At 40.8% G+C, this 18,701-nt stretch overlaps 2 protein-coding genes and 1 long non-coding RNA gene across 3 annotated transcripts in view; all 3 read left to right on the top strand.

Annotated features, from left to right (window-relative positions):
* The first annotated feature begins 4,332 nt into the window (after positions 1-4,332).
* On the top strand, positions 4,333-6,190 carry otos (otospiralin). Its single transcript, XM_085763136.1, has 4 exons — positions 4,333-4,482; positions 4,572-4,635; positions 5,081-5,104; positions 5,979-6,190. The coding sequence occupies exons 2-4, from the start codon at positions 4,578-4,580 to the stop codon at positions 6,164-6,166; spliced, it is 270 nt and encodes an 89-aa protein (XP_085619262.1). The 5' UTR covers positions 4,333-4,482; positions 4,572-4,577; the 3' UTR covers positions 6,167-6,190.
* Positions 6,191-7,845: 1,655 nt separating this feature from the next.
* Positions 7,846-18,701, top strand: part of LOC146966839 (uncharacterized) — an 11,579-nt gene continuing 723 nt past the window's right edge. The window contains exons 1-2 of the long non-coding RNA XR_015034504.1: positions 7,846-7,908; positions 8,719-8,791. This is a non-coding gene — a long non-coding RNA (uncharacterized LOC146966839). The remainder of the gene's footprint in view (positions 7,909-8,718; positions 8,792-18,701) is intronic.
* On the top strand, positions 11,074-14,086 carry LOC146966840 (uncharacterized). Its single transcript, XM_085763959.1, has 3 exons — positions 11,074-11,077; positions 12,613-13,867; positions 13,954-14,086. Exons 1-3 carry the CDS (start codon positions 11,074-11,076, stop codon positions 14,084-14,086), a joined length of 1,392 nt encoding a protein of 463 aa, XP_085620085.1.

Genomic DNA, 18,701 nt, shown 5'->3' with positions numbered 1-18,701 from the left:
ATCCAGACTGGACTATTGCAACAGCATCCTCTATGGTTCACCATCCAAACTCCTCAATAAACTGCAATACATCCAGAACTCAGCCGCACGCCTGCTCACCCACACCCGCTCCAGAGATCACATCACCCCCGTCCTCCGTGACCTGCACTGGCTGCCCATCACTCACCGCATACAGTTCAAAATCATCCTCCTCACATACAAAGCACTTAATAACCTGGCCCCCCCCTACCTCACAGACCTGCTCCATCACCACACCCCCTCCCGCGACCTCCGCTCATCCGAAGGAAACATCCTGTCACTACCCACACGGACCAAGCACCGAACCTGGGGGGACAGAGCCTTCTCCATTGCTGCCCCCTCCCTCTGGAACTCACTCCCCAAACCCATCCGCACCTGCACTCACCTCCCAACATTTAAGACCATGCTAAAAACACACCTTTTTAAATCAGCTTTTAATACATAATTTCTGTGTGTGTTTTATATTGTTTTCTATGTTTTATACTGTCTTTGCTGCTTTTAATTGAATGTCTTGTGTTCTTAACTGCATTTATTGTATGTAAAGTGTCTTTGAGCTTTTGGAAAAGCGCTTATAAATAAAATTTATTATTATTATTATTATTATTATTATTTAGAACCGCCGTGAGGTCATTTTGACCTCTCTCGCTTCTTAAAATGCATGTAAATCTGTTTGCGTAAAAACCCTATGTCTCCCAGTCAATGACTTTTCCTAAAAGTGTGTTCTACATCACCTTATGCGTTTTCATGATTCTAGTATAAAAGAGAACAAAAAAAATTGTGATTTTACCTAGAACTGCCAAGAGGTCATTTTGACCTCCATTCATTCTAATGCAAAAACAGTAAATGGACTGCATTTATATAGCCATATATATTATATAGCCAGCCAGACACACTACACAGCTCAAAACACTAATGCTTCACATACACACACATATTTAACAAAAAATAACAATAGTCGTTGCTAGGCAACCAATATAGACAACTCTTTATTTTTCTATTTTTCAAACAGTGTGTGTATATAAAAGTGTATAAAATAGATTTTCCAATCATTGCAATCTGTGCTAAATAATGTCCATTTAGTCACTCAGTTTGTCAGTTAGTTAGTTAGATAGTTAGTTATTTAGTTAATTAGTCATTTTGACCTCATCCCACAACACAACACGAGTTCAGATAGTAGAAAGTTGTCAAACAGTTAAAACAGGTGTCAAACAGATAACAAATGAACATTACTCATAAACATTGAACATAACAATGACAGTCCCTTGCTCTCATGAGAAATGGAAATGAATTCAGAAATTTGTAACAATTTTGAAATTTTTTATATACACATTGTTCGAAAAATAGAAAAATAAAGAGTCGTCTATATTGGTTGCCTAGCAACGACTATTGTTATTTTTTGTAAAGTATGTGTGTGTATCATAGACTGTAAAAAGAATGGACGTAGCGTCCGTGACGTCACCCATTGGTTTGGGGGAGTATGGGTGCGTTCCGATCGACCTTTAGTTCCCTGCGCAGTGGACTACACAGGGTGTGCCGCCATGTTAAGTGTGGTTCCAAACCGCAGGGAGCAGTTTGAAGGGAACTGTGAACTGTGCAGGGAAGGAGTGAACAACGGTTCCTCACTTCGCCCAGTTCACCGGATGTTGACAACCGATATTACCCATCAGCCATTGCGGTCCGTTTACGTGCGTTACGTAAATTGGTAGGGCTAACGGTTAGCTACCTGTCTAACTTTAATAGCTCAGTGGCTCAATAAACGGTCCATGAAAAAATATTTTTTCCGGCGAATATCTTAGTTACAACCTGATTGAGCTAACAAGAGTAGTTTCATGTCGTGTCCGACAACGGGAGGGTTTTAACAGCTGACGTCCTGTTAGCTTAGCTGCGTTAGCTTAGCTGCCGCCGTTAGCTTAGCAACAGCCGTTAGCTTAGCTACCGCCGTTAGCTTAGCAACAGCCGTTAGCTTTCCTGTCAGCTGAGCCACTGATGCTTTCTACACATCCTGATACCCCCAAACTGAATAAATACCACGCATTGTAACACAAAACTGCTTTGCTTGTGCACACAGAAATAGTAATGTTTCTTAAATAATTTCAGATCTGTCTAAACGGTGATAGTGGCGTGAAACATTTTGAAACTTAAAAACTTTATTTTTGAACTCGACCGGAAACAGCTGTGACGTTGCAGGGTGTTCCGATTGGTGTAATATCAGTTAAATGAAGTTTTTTACGGCAGATTCCCTGTGCAGGGAGTAGGGAGTAGGGGGCTCTGTCCAAGTAAACTGTGGATCGGAACGCAGCTTCTGTTTTGTGCCTCTACTACGGGGGTTTGAGCCGCGCCATGTTGGATTCTACTTGCCATATTTGGAGCGGTGCGGCCGTTGGCCGGCCGAGAGCCCGCCCACTGGCCTCGTAGCAGCGGTCGCCGGACCTGTCACTCAACGGTTCTGCGCCCTAATTGGCCAGAACTTTAAACCTAATAACAGTAAAACGGTAGAGTTTAAAAAAAATTCACCCCCCTCAGAGTGTGTGCGGGGGTAGAAACTATCGGTTGAGACCAAAAAAATGAAATGTACCAGGCTGTAAATATGTTTTTTAAAGCTGTAAAATCGGCTATTTTAACATGGGGCTCAATTGGAGTTGCTCCCTTCTGGAGCCAGCCCCCAGCGACAGCCCAGGGGATTGCAGCTTTTTGAACGCGGAAGTGAGCATCACTTCTCAGACCGACAACTGCCCCCTTGGTGTGTATATGAATGTGAAGCATTACTATAAAGTGTTTTGAACTGTGTGTCTGGCTGGCTATATAATGGCTATATAAATGCAGTCCATTTACCATTTTTGCAGAATGGAGGTCAAATTGACCTCTTGGCGGTTCTACTTGGAATGTTGGCGGTTCTAGTGTTAAAATTATAATAATACCATTGTATTACACTGCTGTACACTGACTCTACTCTCGGATATGCAAAGTTAATAGATGATTTTATTGATGATATAGAAAATAATATAAAGATGACATCTTGCATTGTGCGTCATGCATTGTTATTATACCATTACAATTAGCCTATCCAACAAAGTATTTTACCCTTCAATCACTAGGTTGCTCACACAGAGAAAACACAGAGAACACCTCACTCACCTCCCTTTGAAGGAGCCGTAACCCCGATCAGAGAAATCACGGTCAGCAGACACCAGGCACAGCAGGGATATGGTCATTTGATTTCTGTTTGTGTCTTCTTCTTCCTCAACATTCTTCCAAAACAGGAAGTCACAGATCTCAGAGTCAGCATGTTTTATTATTATTTTTAGATTATTGAAAAAGCGTACAGTTTAAAGGGATAGTTCACCCTAGAATGATATTTCGCTCATTATCTACTCACCCTCATGTTGACTAAGGGCTGGAAGAATTTTCAGAGTCCACCGTCCCTTCTCTGAGTTACAGGGGGTCTTGGCGTAGCAGTGCATTTCAATGCAACGGTTGCAAAGGGACACCAGAGCTCTTCGTAAAAAAACACACACAAAAAAACATCCAAATACCTCCATGATGCTCGTATGTAATGTCCGTCTTGTGCTGAAGCCCCAAATTGCGTAATTGTCCCGAAAAAAATTAAATAAGTCTATATTTTAAGCTTGTTTGTAGCGGAAGCTTCTCGAAGCTCCTCTTCCTGGTCCGTCCAAATCTCGCGTGATTCGCAGTAACCGCACTGACGCCGGCGCAAATCACGCGAGATTTGGACGGACCAGGAAGAGGAGCTTCGAGAAGCTTCCGCTACAAACAAGCTTAAAATATAGACTTATTTAATTTTTTTCGGGACAATTACGCAATTTGGGGCTTCAGCACAAGACGGACATTACATACGAGCATCATGGAGGTATTTGGATGTTTTTTTGTGTGTGTTTTTTTACGAAGAGCTCTGGTGTCCCTTTGCAACCGTGGCATTGAAATGCACTGCTACGCCAAGACCCCCTGTAACTCAGAGAAGGGACGGTGGACTCTGAAAATTCTTCCAGCCCTTAGTCAACATGAGGGTGAGTAGATAATGAGCGAAATATCATTCTAGGGTGAACTATCCCTTTAATACATTTTGAAGGGAAAAGGCTGAATTCCTGCTGAACATGAATTTTGAGTTCATTATGGGCACAAGTCTTTTCATCAGTCTGTCAAATTCACATTACCTGGCATCTTTATTTGAAAGCCACACGCTATAATGATTGATCTCTGATATCAGTAAATCTGCAACACCTGAGATTAATCTTAAATAGCCAACATGTGACAGTTACCACATCAGCAATTGGACGACCTGCAGTATATTCTGGGCAAGGCTTGTCCGGGCTGTGTGTGTGTGTGTGTTTGCATGTGTGAGTGGAGGTCTTCTGACTCTTGCTCGGCTGGACCCCACCCAGACACACCGTGAACCAGCAGACGAACAGCTGCACCTCTCTGCACAGCTTTACAGACTACAAACAGGTAGGCTAAATCTGCAGAAACTGATTTTATTCTCAAAGATTCACACAACAATTACTAGTGCATGATGGGAATTTTTGTGAACTCAACAGGACAAGATGAAGTTGATGGTCTGGCTCAGTATTCTCCTCTGCCTCTTTGCCTGTCATTTCATAGGTGAGATTTTCTTTTTAAATACAGTTTTAGATACTGTCTTGATTGATAACTGCTGCTTACGTTATTTAAAAAAAGTGAAAACACATTGGTGTTAAGATTTAAGATCAAATCGGATTATGTTTATGTACAGATGTGAATGGTGAGGTGTGATTCTCCCAGATGTGACAGTGCTGCATTTGTTTTTGGTGCACAAAGAGGACTCTGTGTGAAGATGAATTCCTCCTGCTTCAGTGTGTGTGTGTGTGTCTGTATGCGTACGTGTGTGCATGTGTGTGTGCTTGAAGGGTCAGCAATAATATTTGAAGAGGGAGCAGGTATCCTGCAGTCCTCTGGGAGAGAGTTCAGTTTTCAGTTTTCCGGACCTGAATCCTGTCTTTGTAACTTGGGAAGCTAAGGAATGCTTGGAAATGTTAACTCTTTTTTTTCTGTCTCTTCTTCTTTACAGAGGCCAGAGTCATCCCAGAAGGAGGTATAAAACACACATCATCATATTTAAGAAAACGTGACAAGTTTCACTTTTGTTATTATGTCATTTAGATCATTTGCTTTCTCGGTCCACTGTTTCAAACACTTTCAAAAATGAGGACACAATCACATTTATCTTTGTTCTGTATTGCAAACAAAATAGAATAAAATTTGGATCACCACGTAAGAGATGCATGTACAGCAAACTAAAATTGCTAAAGAAATCACCATAACTTAAATCAGTTGTAGTAAAATGCATTGATCTGTCAACCCAGGATTTGTGGCCTTTTTGAAATTAAGATACAAAGACAAAATAGTTTCCATAACTGATACACAGGTATCATTTTTCAGTATAATACTGTATGATATTAAAAGAAACAACAAAAAAACAACCTCAACAGTATAGGTACTCTATTTAAGTTGTTGTCTTATTCTTATTATTTTATTATTATGTATCATTATCATTCCTAGTTCAGTTTTATTATTATGTTGAACTGGCCAAATTAAACTTTCACTTCAATTGGATAAAGGGGAACAAGAATGCTTGTTTGTTTGATAAAATGTATGATTTGGAACAAGATTATGAAACTGGTCAAAAGGGCTGTAGTTGTCACAAGTTACATCAATACTCACAACACATGTTGGATACTTACACACAGCCTCACAGCCTTCCTCCAAAGGTTGTGTAAACACACGCCGACTGATCATTAAGTCAGCTTCAGAGAACCCAAGACAGGGCCAGGACCTGTCTGATTTAATTGCAACATATCATAATCAAATAATTAATGGAATGTGAAAGCTTATGTAACGGTGAGTGAGGGTTATCCTTAACTTATCCGCTGTCCTTCCCTGACCTGCTGTTGTGTTGTGTGTTTTAGCACCATATGATGAACCACCAGCTGTTCCCTACTGGCCCTACTCAACCTCTGACTTCTGGAACTACATTGAATACTTCAAATCTATCGGCGCTTACAACCACATCAACGAGATGGCCCGGGCCTTCTTTGCCCACCAGCCCATCGGAGACACCCTGGGATACGAGACCAATGCAGGACACGAACACTGAAGGGGGTGGAAGCAGCCAGGAGGGGAAGAAAGGGTGGAAAGGGATCTGTTGAATCCTAATTATAAAGGAATGCATTTCATCATAGGTGAAGGGAAATGGAAGCAAAACATATTTTTTTTCTTGGTTTAACACTCGATGTGTTCTCATAGAAAACCTATAAAACTGAAAGTTAGAGTAAGTAGAAAGTTAGAGTAGCCTAAGTAGATCTTTTGTAGCGTAACTTGTATATCTTCATAATACGCCAAAAATAAACATGTTATGTCAATAAAATTGTGTAATTGAAAAAAAATCTTTATCTGTGAATGTTTTCTTCTTTTTCCCCTTTTTACTTCCTTGTCTTTTTAAAAATGGTAGTAACCTCTGTCAATAAAACATTGCGATTCACCAGCAAAGTCACTGTAGGCCTATCATAACAGATATTTCTCTGACTAGGCTAGGGGTGGGCGATATGGCGATATTAGATCGTGAAAGATTAGAGTGTGTAGACGATCTGCCAAAGTGCAGAGATCGTAGGATCGTCTGGGGCACATTCTATAAACTGCAGTTCTATGCTGCAAAGCGCAAACAAAGGACATTTGCAAAGTTTGCTAAAAGAGATAACAACAGTTAGCCTACTTTAGTTTGTATTTTTATTTGACCCTTTTCAATCAGCTATTTAGTGTTTTGATATACTTAAAATCCTGTTAAAATGACTGTGTTGAATAAAACAAACAGTAATGTCTTCATTGATATTTTACTTTCATGTTCATGTATTGAAAGCTACCTTTTATGTTGCAAGAGTGCACTTTATCAGAGTGTTGTTGTTTACCTTTTACTATGTTTACGTTGTTTGCACATGTTGGCAAAACTGCAACTATTTAGATTCAAATCTGTTCAGAAAGGTTCTTTGGCCTAAATTGTCTGTTTTTCTTTTTTCGATTTAAGATCGTGATGAAATCGAAATCGTGACTTCATTTAAAAAAAAAATCGTGATATGATATTTTTGCCATATCGCCCACCCCTAGAATAGGCTATTAAGAATTAACAGTGAATGTAGCCTAATCCCAGAAAAAGTGTGTATCCAGCTGTAGGATAGCCTACAACAACTAGCCTACAATGTTATTTTCTGACCATACAGAATTCAGGTAGTGGGACATGAATTTATCCATGGCTGTAGCAAAACAAGAGTAAGTCATATGACTGACAAAACAGGAGACGTGAATATGCACTTTATATTAGATGTGGGGGCCTGCACGTTAATGACAGCATAGCTAAAGTGGAACTGATAAGAAGAGTGTGTGAGGAGCCTGGCTAGCTGATGTCAGGCCTCATTTAATGACAATGCAATATCGTTATGACAGAAAATCCATCAAAATGAAAAGAGAAGCTGTCATTATCACCACCACTTCTCAATAAAAACAAAAAAATAATACATGGGATTTAATGGGGTTAAGACACGTATGCTGCTGCTGAGACATGTGATAAGTAATCATAAGACTGAAGTGATACCGAAACTGGCCAGTAGGAGGAAGCAACGTGTCTAGAGTTACATCCATGGTCTAGAGTAGCAAGCTAAGAGAACAGGAAGAAGAATTGCCTGACGTTTGTTTTGTTTATACCGAGCAGCTAGCTAACCCAGCTAGCCACAAACTCAAAGCTACGACATAGAGTAACAGTTGCTGAACTGTGGTTGAAATAAGATGAAACCTGCAGTGGACGAGATGTTTCCTGAGGGAGCAGGTCCGTATGTGGATCTAGACGAGGTCAGTCGAGTTGAAGTAACAACACAGGCTTTTTAACTCTGGCTAATTAATGCTAGCCTAGCTAGCTCGATGTAACGTTACTGACTAAACTAACAAAAACAAGTATCTTGTAATCTCAAATGCACCAGACATGAAGTCAGTCTGGAGATGAGGCAGACGTTTACAACTTAAGTTATTGTCAAACGTTAAATAATGTATGTGTTTTGCTATAAGGAAACGTTACTTTTATTGTTTGCTTTATTGCACAGCACCTGCTACCTTCATTATTCTCAGCTGTGTCCCAGAGCAGCAGCTTTCAGCACTTTAGTCCTAAACAGATCAAATAAATAGATGACAGAATATGTCTAGACTGTCCTTTAGCTAGCAATGTGGTTTAATTAAATGTCAGATACAGAGAAGTTATCAAAAACAACATATTAATACCTACTGTATGTTGTACTACTTTGGGGTATCGCAAAATAGAAATAACTGCTATTGTATTGTTTAATGTCTTTGTTATGATTATGAGTTTTCCATGGACCAAGGTGTCTTCAAAATTAGTTTGACCAACCAGCACTAGAAAAACCAAAGTTTAATCTTATGCAAGTCAAATAAAAGCAGCAAATTATTAGATTTAGAAGCTGAAGCCAACAAACATTTGGTATTTTAGCCTCTGTAAAATAACTTAAATTACTGATTAATAATCCAAATAGCTGCTGAATAATTTTCGTTCAGCTGACTAATCATTGCATCTCTAAAATCGTTTATCTGTGTGTGTACTATGTGCTGTGCTCATGTCTGATGAGTGGTTGTACCGTTGTGTGTTGACAGGCAGGAGGCAGCAGCGGCCTGCTAATGGACCTGGCAGCCAATGAAAAAGCAGTTCATTCTGATTTCTTTAATGGTAAGTCAACTGTATGTGCCCAAACACATCTCTTCCACATCGCCATCCTCTTCTTTTCCAGTGATGTCACACTTATTAAAGTACATACAAAAAAAACTTTTTTTAAACCAAAATCTTGCTTAATCTGATTCTCTAATCCAATTCATGAGCCTAAATTTCTTGATTCGTGTCACAACTATAACTAAAGCGATCAAACAGAAGCAACCAAATACTCCTTTGTCTCTTTAATGATCGTATCTGATAGAGAAATCTGAAGGACTTTGACGTAAATACCCTCAAGTGTCTAGTTAAACGCGTGGGCATGATTTTCTTTCATCTGTCCACTTCACTGTGTGACTCACACTTGTAACTAAACACTCAGGATCGTACACATGAAAGCTTGTCCATACGTTCATATAGGCTGTCAGACCATTCCTTGTTTCTGCCCTGACCTCATGTGAATTAGAAAACCGAATTCCCTTATGTGAATTTTTCCTTAATGAAACACCTTTAATTAAAACCTGGTTCACAGACATATGCATACACATAGACATCTGTCACAGAAACCTCATTATTGGGTCATTTAAAGCTTCAGCTTTAACAAAACTATAAGTTTAAATAAAAAGCTGAACATTTCAAACACACATATGGAAGAAAAAAAGAAGTTTGGCATTGTTTATGCATAAGAAAGGGTAACGGGGACAAACTGCATGGAAACTTTAGGTTTAGCGTAAGCACATTGTGCAGTTTTCCTGCTTTAACCACATTGTCTTCTTACATTAACCCTCAAAAATCCGGCCGTTCCCCAGTAAACACGGGTTTATGTGCTGGAGCGCGTAAACACATACAGAGAGGACGCACAAAAACACTAAGCTAATCTGTTTTCCGTCTTGCAGCGTTGGCTGCAGGCAAAACAATTTTGGCTCCGCAGCACATGACCTAGAAAGAAAAGAGCTGATTGTTAAAAAGAGGGGGAATGAAAGAAAAAAGGAAAAGAGGAGAGAAGAGAAGAGGTGGACGGTAAAGTGAGTTTTATAGCTGCTGTAAGACTGAAACTCAGCAGGACGCCTCGCCAGTCAGCTGCTTTAAAACACACACACACCTTTAAATCATTTGGGTTGTTAACACTGCTCAGGCTTACATTGAGTCTATTCTCATGTGTGGCGTGTTGTAGTCCAGCCATACCCAGTTTAGAATAAAGTTATTATCGAATTACTGTCCTTTATCAAATCTTATTGGGTTTGACTTTCTATATTTACAAGTCGCTAAAAACTCTGTTTTGCCTCAGTGGTTCAAAAAGCACAAAAGAGACGAGCAGCAGAGAGGCTGTGTGAAATGCTCGGTATGACACGTTCAAGGACCAGCTGTAGTTTTCTGTTCTCACTCCATATACTGAACCATAAAGTTGATGACATCAAAAAGTTTGAACACAGTAAAAGTAGAGACTTTTTATATACACTCTGTCCACTTAGTGATGCATCTTTTCATTCATAAATAAGCTCCAGCTGAATACAGACTAATGGCAAAACATTTCAATTCATCCAGCTGATGACACCTGACATAATGGGTTTTAGAAAATATTTATATCAGAGCTCAACAAAAGTGGATAATTGGCTGATGTGGAAATGGATCCTAAAGTGCCAGAGCCCATCTCTATTTGTAACGCTACTTCAGTGATCAGGGACACAACACGCTATAGCCTTTTGTATTTACATAATGGAAATGTACAGGTGTGGTCCTTATATGCAACGGCCCTGAGATTCTATTAAGTCAAGGACCGGAGAGAGCTCATCGTGTTTTCTCTTGAAATATGTGAAGCGGTGTGTGACTCTTGACATGCTTGTACCGTGTTCATTCACAACTACTTATCTGATGTTGTGAACACGTTATTGTGTATTTCCTCAATACGAGACGCCCCAGAATATGTTCAAACCTCCAGAAAGTGGAAGTTCCATTCGGCCCAGTGAAGTGCAGGATGAACCAATTCACCTTCATTGTGGTCTGTCTATAAAAGCAGCACAGACTTTATCATCTAAGAGATCAGCGAGTTGTTTTAAAGCGTTCCCGTCTGTGTTTAGTGAACGAGTTAGAGGGTGATGATGCAAAACCATGGTTTGATTCCAAAAAGATGTTGTCCTTTATTGTGGCTCCTGTAGGTGGAACGGGGAAATGACAGTATGATGTAAAGTGCTGTTAAAAGGTCGACTCAACGCGAGGGTGAAACGAGGGTGTGTTGTGTTTTGAAACTTGTGTTGCGCTGGAGCTGTTTGTTTACAGCGAAAAAAAAAAAATTGCAAAGGGTTATGGGTAGCCGAAGGCCAAGCTCTTTGACTTGCAGGCCGCTCTTTATTAGGTAAAACGTAGGAATGTCCTGTTCCTGGAAACCACAGACAAACCACAGAGTAAGCAATTTCAAGTCTTGTGTGGCAAAATCAGTTCCTGTGTCTGGACACTCTTGAAAATGTATGAAATTTATGTGAATATGGCAGATATAAATAAAATCTATACAGCCTATAAAAATGGCTGCAAGCTACTTCTAACCTTTTAAATCTGTCTGCAAAACCCCCGAAGAGTATTTCAGCATATTCTGCATCAGTTAATTCATGGTGATAATGTCCTGTAACAAATTCTTCTACAAAACTTCAAGCAGACAGCTCTAAAGGTCAGTTTTCTATTTTTTGATACAGGGATGACAAAGCTTAAAACAGTGTGTGACTTAGGTGGAGTCTACAGATGAGTCAGTTGTGGATTATTTAACTGGTCGCCCCCAAACGGATCAGTCAGGGTCAGAAAAGACATCACTGGTGACCGAACCATAGCCAACGTGTGATTCTTACAGTTCTCCATTGGAATTGATGAAGTTCTGTCACATGATTATTATCATTATGTTATGTAAATGTTAGTTTTAGGCATATTTAAAGGGATTTTTCAACATTTTGCCAAATTCGCCTATTTCCATATTTCCATATAGTCTTAGGAATAGGTTCATTACCTTTAATTGTCGGTGCAAGCTGTTTTTAGATCGGTGGTGCTGCTCAGCTAACGCAATGGAGGCTCATGGTATTTCTACGTTTTCCCCCATCAAACTCAATACACAATCCGACAACTCCAAAACCCTCTTGTGGACAAGTTGTGACCTGCACATTCGCCACGCTATGAGATAATTATTAGGGGATAACATTACGACACATGAAGCAAAGTTGATGAGTTTGATGAGGGAAAGCCTGAAATACCACGCACCGTGCAGAGCTCACGTCTCTGCCCCGCCGATCTCAAAACAGCTTGCACCGACAATTAAAGGTAATAAACCTACCCCTAAGACTGTATAGAGATTATGGAAATAGGCGAATTTGCCAAAATGTTGAAATATCCCTTTAATCTGGACATTTTGGAAAGTGACGCCCAATATCAGACATTTTACATGACATCAACAGCACCATGCTAATTTGCAGTGCTTGTAGTGAGTCACTCACATTGGCCAGGAGTGGTGTTGCTGGAGAACACAGCTTGCCTTCTTTCCCAACGTCGACAACATCAGCTTGTAGCAGCACAGATGTGGAGTTGAGACTAGAAATCTACTTTAGCCTCTGCAGCTCATTGATCACCTGTAATGATTATTCTCATTATTGACTCATTTGTCTGTTATTTTATAATTTTGTTAATGATTGGTCAATCCTTAGGTCAGTACAATGTCTATGACGTTGAAAAATGCTCCCTGCAATAACTAATTTGCATTTTCTAATGGTAATATTGTTAATCTTTAATGTCCCCCAAGGGGCAATTCAATATACAAACATAAAGCAATAGTAACTAGATAGGAATACATCAATAATACATCCTAGAATTAGTACATAAGAAATACAAGAGTATATCAAAAATGCATCGGCTCGAAGTGAACGTGGAGGTAAATGGACAATATGGAAATGATACTACTCTGCCGATATTCCAAAACAGTGAAAGGGAGCAGGCTAACACAAGGCTAACGGGCACAACCAAGGCACGGCCGGAGCCAGGTGTAAATGGGAGTAAATCAAACAGTCCTCCCTGGAACTCTCTTGGTGCTAAGCCAAAGCACCACAAAATACCTCCCTCAAACATGGGAAGACGATTATCAGGCAGAACCCAGCACTCGGAGATGGATTACGACACCGAGTGGCCTGCACTGCCATCACACAGGACTGTCTCCTCAACCCCAAAACCACGGAGAAAACAACCACGGACCAAGGCTACGAGCAAACTGCCCCAAGACACAGGGATTCTACTTGAGAACAGATATGCTCCACTTTCACAGGACCCAGACTCCCCAAAAGAAGGCTCATCTCCCAGGACCAGAGAAAGGTATGAGGCTAAATCTGATGCTAAAGGGCTACAGAGAGAGCTAACCACTGGGCCTCAAACTCTGATAGTGGGTGACGGAGCTGTGTATGACATAAAACGCTTTTGCAGCAAGAACAACACCAAGGTACTGTGTTTTCCCAATGACATGGTGTCTGATGTTTCAAAAAAGATCCTGAAGATTGTTGCTGAGCATCCAACATTGAAATCGCTCATCATACACACAGGAGCCCTTGATGTTGTGAAGCAACAATCAGAGCTATTAAAACGAGACTTCATGGAACTGATAAACAAAGTTCAGTGTTTGAATACTGAGGTGTTTTTCAGTGGACCTCTGCCAACAGTTCGGCGAGGAGATGAGAGATTCAGCAGGCTGATGATGCTGAACAGATGGCTTAAAGATACATGTACTGCTCAATCACTGAACTTTATTGACAATTTCAACATCTTTTGGGAACGCAGGCACCTCTTTAAGGCAGATGGATTTAGCCTTAACAAGTCAGGAGTACAGCTGCTAAGTGCCAACATCTTTTACTTTTTGCGTCAGGCACCAGCAGTCCCTGTCAAGGACAAGAGACAAAACAATCCAAAACAGCAGATAAGACGGCACTCTGGTGAGGGCGCTGAGATAAGGATTGACAACGGAGGACAGCAGACTCAGAAAGAACCTGCAACGTCATCATCTGCACCCCAGCAACTGGATTATCCACCAGCCCCAACACCTGCACCCCAACAAGTGGATCATCCACCAGCCCCAACAACGTCATCACCTGCACCCCAACAAGTGGATCATCCACCAGCCCCAACAACGTCATCATCTGCACCCCAACAAGTGGATCATCCACCAGCCCCATCAACACAACACAAGGAGTCTCCCTTAGCCCCAAAAGCCCCAAAGGGGGAGTCTCCCCCGGCCCCAACAGGAGACTCCCAACATTCAACCCCCCGAACCCCATCCAGCCCCCAACTCTCTTCATCTAGTCCTGACTCCCCATTTCTGGATTTCCCTGACAGGATGAAGAGCTTTCTCACTAGTGGAATCCAACTAACACCACGCCAGGGTCTCATATTTTCCCCAATTAACCCCCCACATCGTCCACCCCCTCGCATTCCACCACGTCAGAAACAACCCTCGACCAAAAGTCACCGAGCCCCCCCACTTCCTCTGAATCATCATATCATTGAATCTGAATGATATGTGCCGGGTCCAGGCTGCAATACTGATATCAAGAATGTTCTTTCCCAGGAAAAGTCAGGGCCCTATGGAGTTCAGGCAGCTTTCTCAATCCCTGTGGTGACGGGTAACAGAAAAGTGATCAAACTGGTGAGAAATAAAAAGGGTTCAATTAAATCTACCAATCTAGTGAGTATAGCTTGTCAACCTCGAAACTCACCAGTGTCTCCTGTTATCTCCACAAGGTTAGCTCTACTTAATATCAGATCACTAGCCAACAAATCCTTGTTAGTAAATGACATCATTATGACCTATAATCTAGACTTCTTACTTCTTAGTGAAACATGGCTGACTGAATGTAGCTGTGCTACCATTCTCAATGAGGCTGCACCAACAAATTTCAGTTTTATGAATAAGTGTCGAAGTGGTAAGAAAGGCGGGGAGTTGCTGCCATTTTTAAATCTGTATTTCAGTGCAAGGAAACTATATTTGGTGATTTTAGCTCTTTTGAATATCTATGTTTTTTAGTAAAGGGTGATCCAAAAGTTCTCTTCCTAATTATTTACAGACCACCAAGATACCCAGGAAAATTCTTTGATGAGTTTGCCGAACTGCTGTCAGTTATCTGCACTGACTACAACTTTTTTATCATAACAGGGGATTTTAACATTCACATAGACAATAACATGGACACAAATGCCAAAGAACTATGCTCTCTTCTTGACACTTTTGGCCTCTCCCAACATGTGAAAGGGCCCACACACACCCGAGGCCACACTCTGGATCTGGTTATCTGTAGAGGTGTTGACATTACATCTGTTGATATCAAGGACTTGGCTCTTTCTGATCATTTCTGTGTGTTCTTTGACTTACAGATAACTCCGGACATGCAGTTACCCTCTGTATCTGTTAGGAAAAGGTTCATAAATGAGAATACCAGTGTTAAGTTTATGGAGGCTATAGTCATGTCACCAACTGTGAGTGCAGAGACAGTTGATGAACTCCTGGATAATTTCAACTGCAAAATTTCAAATGTCATTGATACCATTGCACCTATTAAAACTAAGATGACCTTGGCCAGACAGAGAACACCATGGAGAAACACTTTGATGGTAAAGGCTCTGAAAACAGAATGCAGGAAAGCTGAGCGTAAATGGAGAAAAAACTAAACTTCTAATCCACCATGACCTCTACAAACAAAGTCTTTGTGATTTTAACCATGGGCTATTCAAGGCTAGACAGCAACACTTTACTGAAATGATTAATAAGAATATCAACAACACTCGTGCTCTGTTTGCTATGGTTAATAAGCTTACAACCCCCCCCAAAAGAGATAGTTTCAGAACTCTTTTCCACAGAAAAATGCAATGAATTTGCTTACTTCTTCAATGAAAAAATCAAATCCGTAAGGCTAAATATCAACACAAATCAGCAAAATAATACAATGATGCAATCCCTAAAATCACCTAGGAATAAATCAACTGTAATGTCAGAGTTTAATACAGTTGACCAAAAAACCTTAGAAGAAACAGTTCAGCATCTTAAAACATCGACATGTTGTCTTGACACAATACCATCTGACTTTTTTAAAACTATTATAAGCTCTGTCCAAACAGATCTGCAGCAAATAATAAATTGCTCACTTCAATCAGGCACGTTTCCTAAACCCCTGAAAGTAGCTGCCATCAAGCCGCTCTTAAAAAAGAGAACATTGGATACTACCATTTTAACCAATTACAGACCCATCTCAAATCTTCCCTTTATAGCCAAGATCGTTGAGAAAGTGGTTTTTAATCAACTCAGCAACTTCTTAAACTCCAGTGGACTCTTTGACAAATTTCAATCAGGCTTCCGACCTCACCACAGTACAGAAACAGCTCTTATTAGAGTGTTAAATGACATAAGGTTGAACACTGACTCAGGCAAGGTGTCAGTTCTGGTCATGTTGGATCTCAGTGCTGCGTTTGACACTGTGGATCACAGTATACTGCTGGACAGGTTGGAAACCTGGGCAGGACTCAGCGGGACAGTCCTAAAATGGTTCAGGTCCTACTTAGAGGAACGGAGTTATTTTGTGACCATTGGTAGTTATCAATCCGATCGAGTGGCTATGACATGTGGAGTTCCTCAGGGGTCAGTCCTTGGACCCCTTCTGTTTAACATGTATATGCTGCCTTTGGGTCAAATTCTACAGAACTCTAATGTCAACTATCATAGTTATGCAGATGACACACAGATATATCTTGCACTGTCTCCAGATGACTGCAGTCCAATAGAGTCATTATGTCACTGTTTAAAGCAAGTCAAAAATTGGATGAGCCAAAATTTCCTTCAGTTAAATCAAGAAAAAACTGAGGTCATTGTTTTTGGAAATAAAGAGAAGAGGGTTGCTGTCAGTAAACACCTTGAGTCACTGTCTTTAGAAACTAAAGACCAAGTCCGAAACCTTGGCGTGCTGATAGACTCAGATCTGACCTTCAACAGCCATATCAAATCAGTTACCAAATCAGCCTTTTATCAACTGAAGAACATATCCAGAATTAAGGGTTTTATGTCCCAAACTGATCAGGAGAAGCTGATTCATGCTTTTATCTCCAGTAGACTTGACTACTGTAACGGTCTTCTGACTGGTCTCCCCCAAAAAAGTATCAAACAGCTGCAGCTCATTCAGAACGCTGCAGCTCGAGTTTTAACCAGAACAAAGAGATCAGATCACATCACCCCGGTTCTTAAGACCTTACATTGGCTCCCAGTCAGCTACAGAATAGATTTTAAAGTTCTGCTCCTGGTTTACAAATCACTGAATGGTTTAGGTCCAGAATACATGAAAGACATGTTAGTAGAGTATAAACCCAGTAGAGCTCTGAGATCTACTGACTCAGGTCAGATAGTGGAGCTCAGAGTTCAGACCAGACATGGTGAAGCAGCATTTAGCTGTGATGCTGCTCACAAGTGGAACAAACTACCAGCAGAACTGAGATCAGCCCCAACTGTCAGCACTTTTAAATCCAGGTTAAAAACATTTCTCTTTTCACATGCTTATAGCTGAGAACTTTAAACTTATCTATTTTTTTTTCTTTTACTTTTATTTGCTCTTGCTTTTAACTCTGTTTTTAGTGTTTTGTTTGTTTTTATTCTGTCTTATGCTTCTTCTTTTTTTAATGTTTTGTCTTTATGTAAAGCACATTGAGTTGCCTTGGTATGAAATGCGCTATATAAATAAAGATGCCTTGCCTTGCCTTGCCTATCATATTGAACTAATTTCTGTGGGTAGTCCAAACCCCACAGAAATTAGTTCAATATGACAAAAGAGAAATAAAACCTTCAGACAACAATTCAGAGCAGTAGGGGCAGAAAAAGCTAACCCTTGTCAGCAGATGGAGTTAGCAGTCCCCGCCCTCGTCCCTACGTCACCACATTCACGCGCATCCCTTGGCTGCACACACAGAGAGGACCGCCCCATTATGCCGTTCTCTCTCCTCATTGGATAAAGGTTGTAGGATACAAGGAAAGTTTTCTCCTCGGCTTACAGCACAGCAGAGTGACTGACAGACCCGTGTTTAGGACCAAACACTCTATGGCTGTGTCCGAAATCACCCCCTACTCACTATATAGTGCACTATATAGTGACCACGCCATTTTGTAGTGGTGTCCGAATGTTTAGTGATTATTAATGTTCACTATATAGTGCACTGAATCTATCCCACAATTCACCGCGAAATGTAGTGAGCATCCGATGGTCACTAACCGGAGCAAGATATCCCATCATGCATTGCGGTCACGGATCGACGCCGTTAACACACTGGTCCAGAACAACCGGTGTAGCTACCAAATAAATGCAGTAGTGCAGCAGCCTCAATAAATGTGTCCAGCTGCCAGAGTTGTCCGGTCACGGCTTCCACAGACTCCCACAACAAACGTCGGAGCAAATTTCCTAACAAGTGTTATAAACTGACCACAGACTCTGGATAGCGATGCTAATTTCTGTTAGCCTGTCTATGGTGTTTTACATTAACGTTAGCATTAAGCTAGCGGACATTATGCTTAGTTGTGACACTGGCTGTGTGTGTTTTGAATGTTGTTTCAAACTATGTGGGTTTGATTGAACATCTTTGATGCTTAAATATATATATATTACCGCTGAATATATTGCTTTACTCCTGTACACCGGCCGTTGCCATGGTTGTATCCATGGTACCTGCACCAGCTGTTACAATCGCTGTCGGAACGTTTTAATTACGCGACGTAATACGTCATTAACTGTGCGGCGGAGTAGTGTCCGAAAGTGTTTTTTTTATTTGACCAGTGAGTCCACTATATAGTCCACTATATTGAATTCACTATATAGGGAGTAGGGAGGAGGGAATGAGTGAGTGATTTCGGACACAACCTATATAAGTGATTGCTGTCGGAAGATAGAAC

This window comes from Trachurus japonicus, chromosome 20, assembly GCF_045865225.1.
Source record: "Trachurus japonicus isolate A0001 chromosome 20, Traja_1.0".
Classification (NCBI taxonomy): domain Eukaryota; kingdom Metazoa; phylum Chordata; class Actinopteri; order Carangiformes; family Carangidae; genus Trachurus; species Trachurus japonicus.
This window is presented reverse-complemented; position numbering and strand designations above follow the sequence as displayed.

What these genes read in the sequence shown, in the direction of transcription:
- LOC146966840 (XM_085763959.1), top strand. An exon ending in CATCCACCAGCCCCAACAAC is followed by an intron (nt 13,868 to 13,953) that starts GTCATCACCTGC and finishes ATCATCCACCAG; the next exon opens with CCCCATCAACACAACACAAG.
- otos (XM_085763136.1), top strand. Translation starts at nt 4,578, where the DNA reads ATGAAGTTGATGGTCTGGCTCAGTATTCTCCTCTGCCTCTTTGCCTGT. An exon ending in CTTTGCCTGTCATTTCATAG is followed by an intron (nt 4,636 to 5,080) that starts GTGAGATTTTCT and finishes TCTTCTTTACAG; the next exon opens with AGGCCAGAGTCATCCCAGAA. An exon ending in CAGAGTCATCCCAGAAGGAG is followed by an intron (nt 5,105 to 5,978) that starts GTATAAAACACA and finishes TGTGTGTTTTAG; the next exon opens with CACCATATGATGAACCACCA.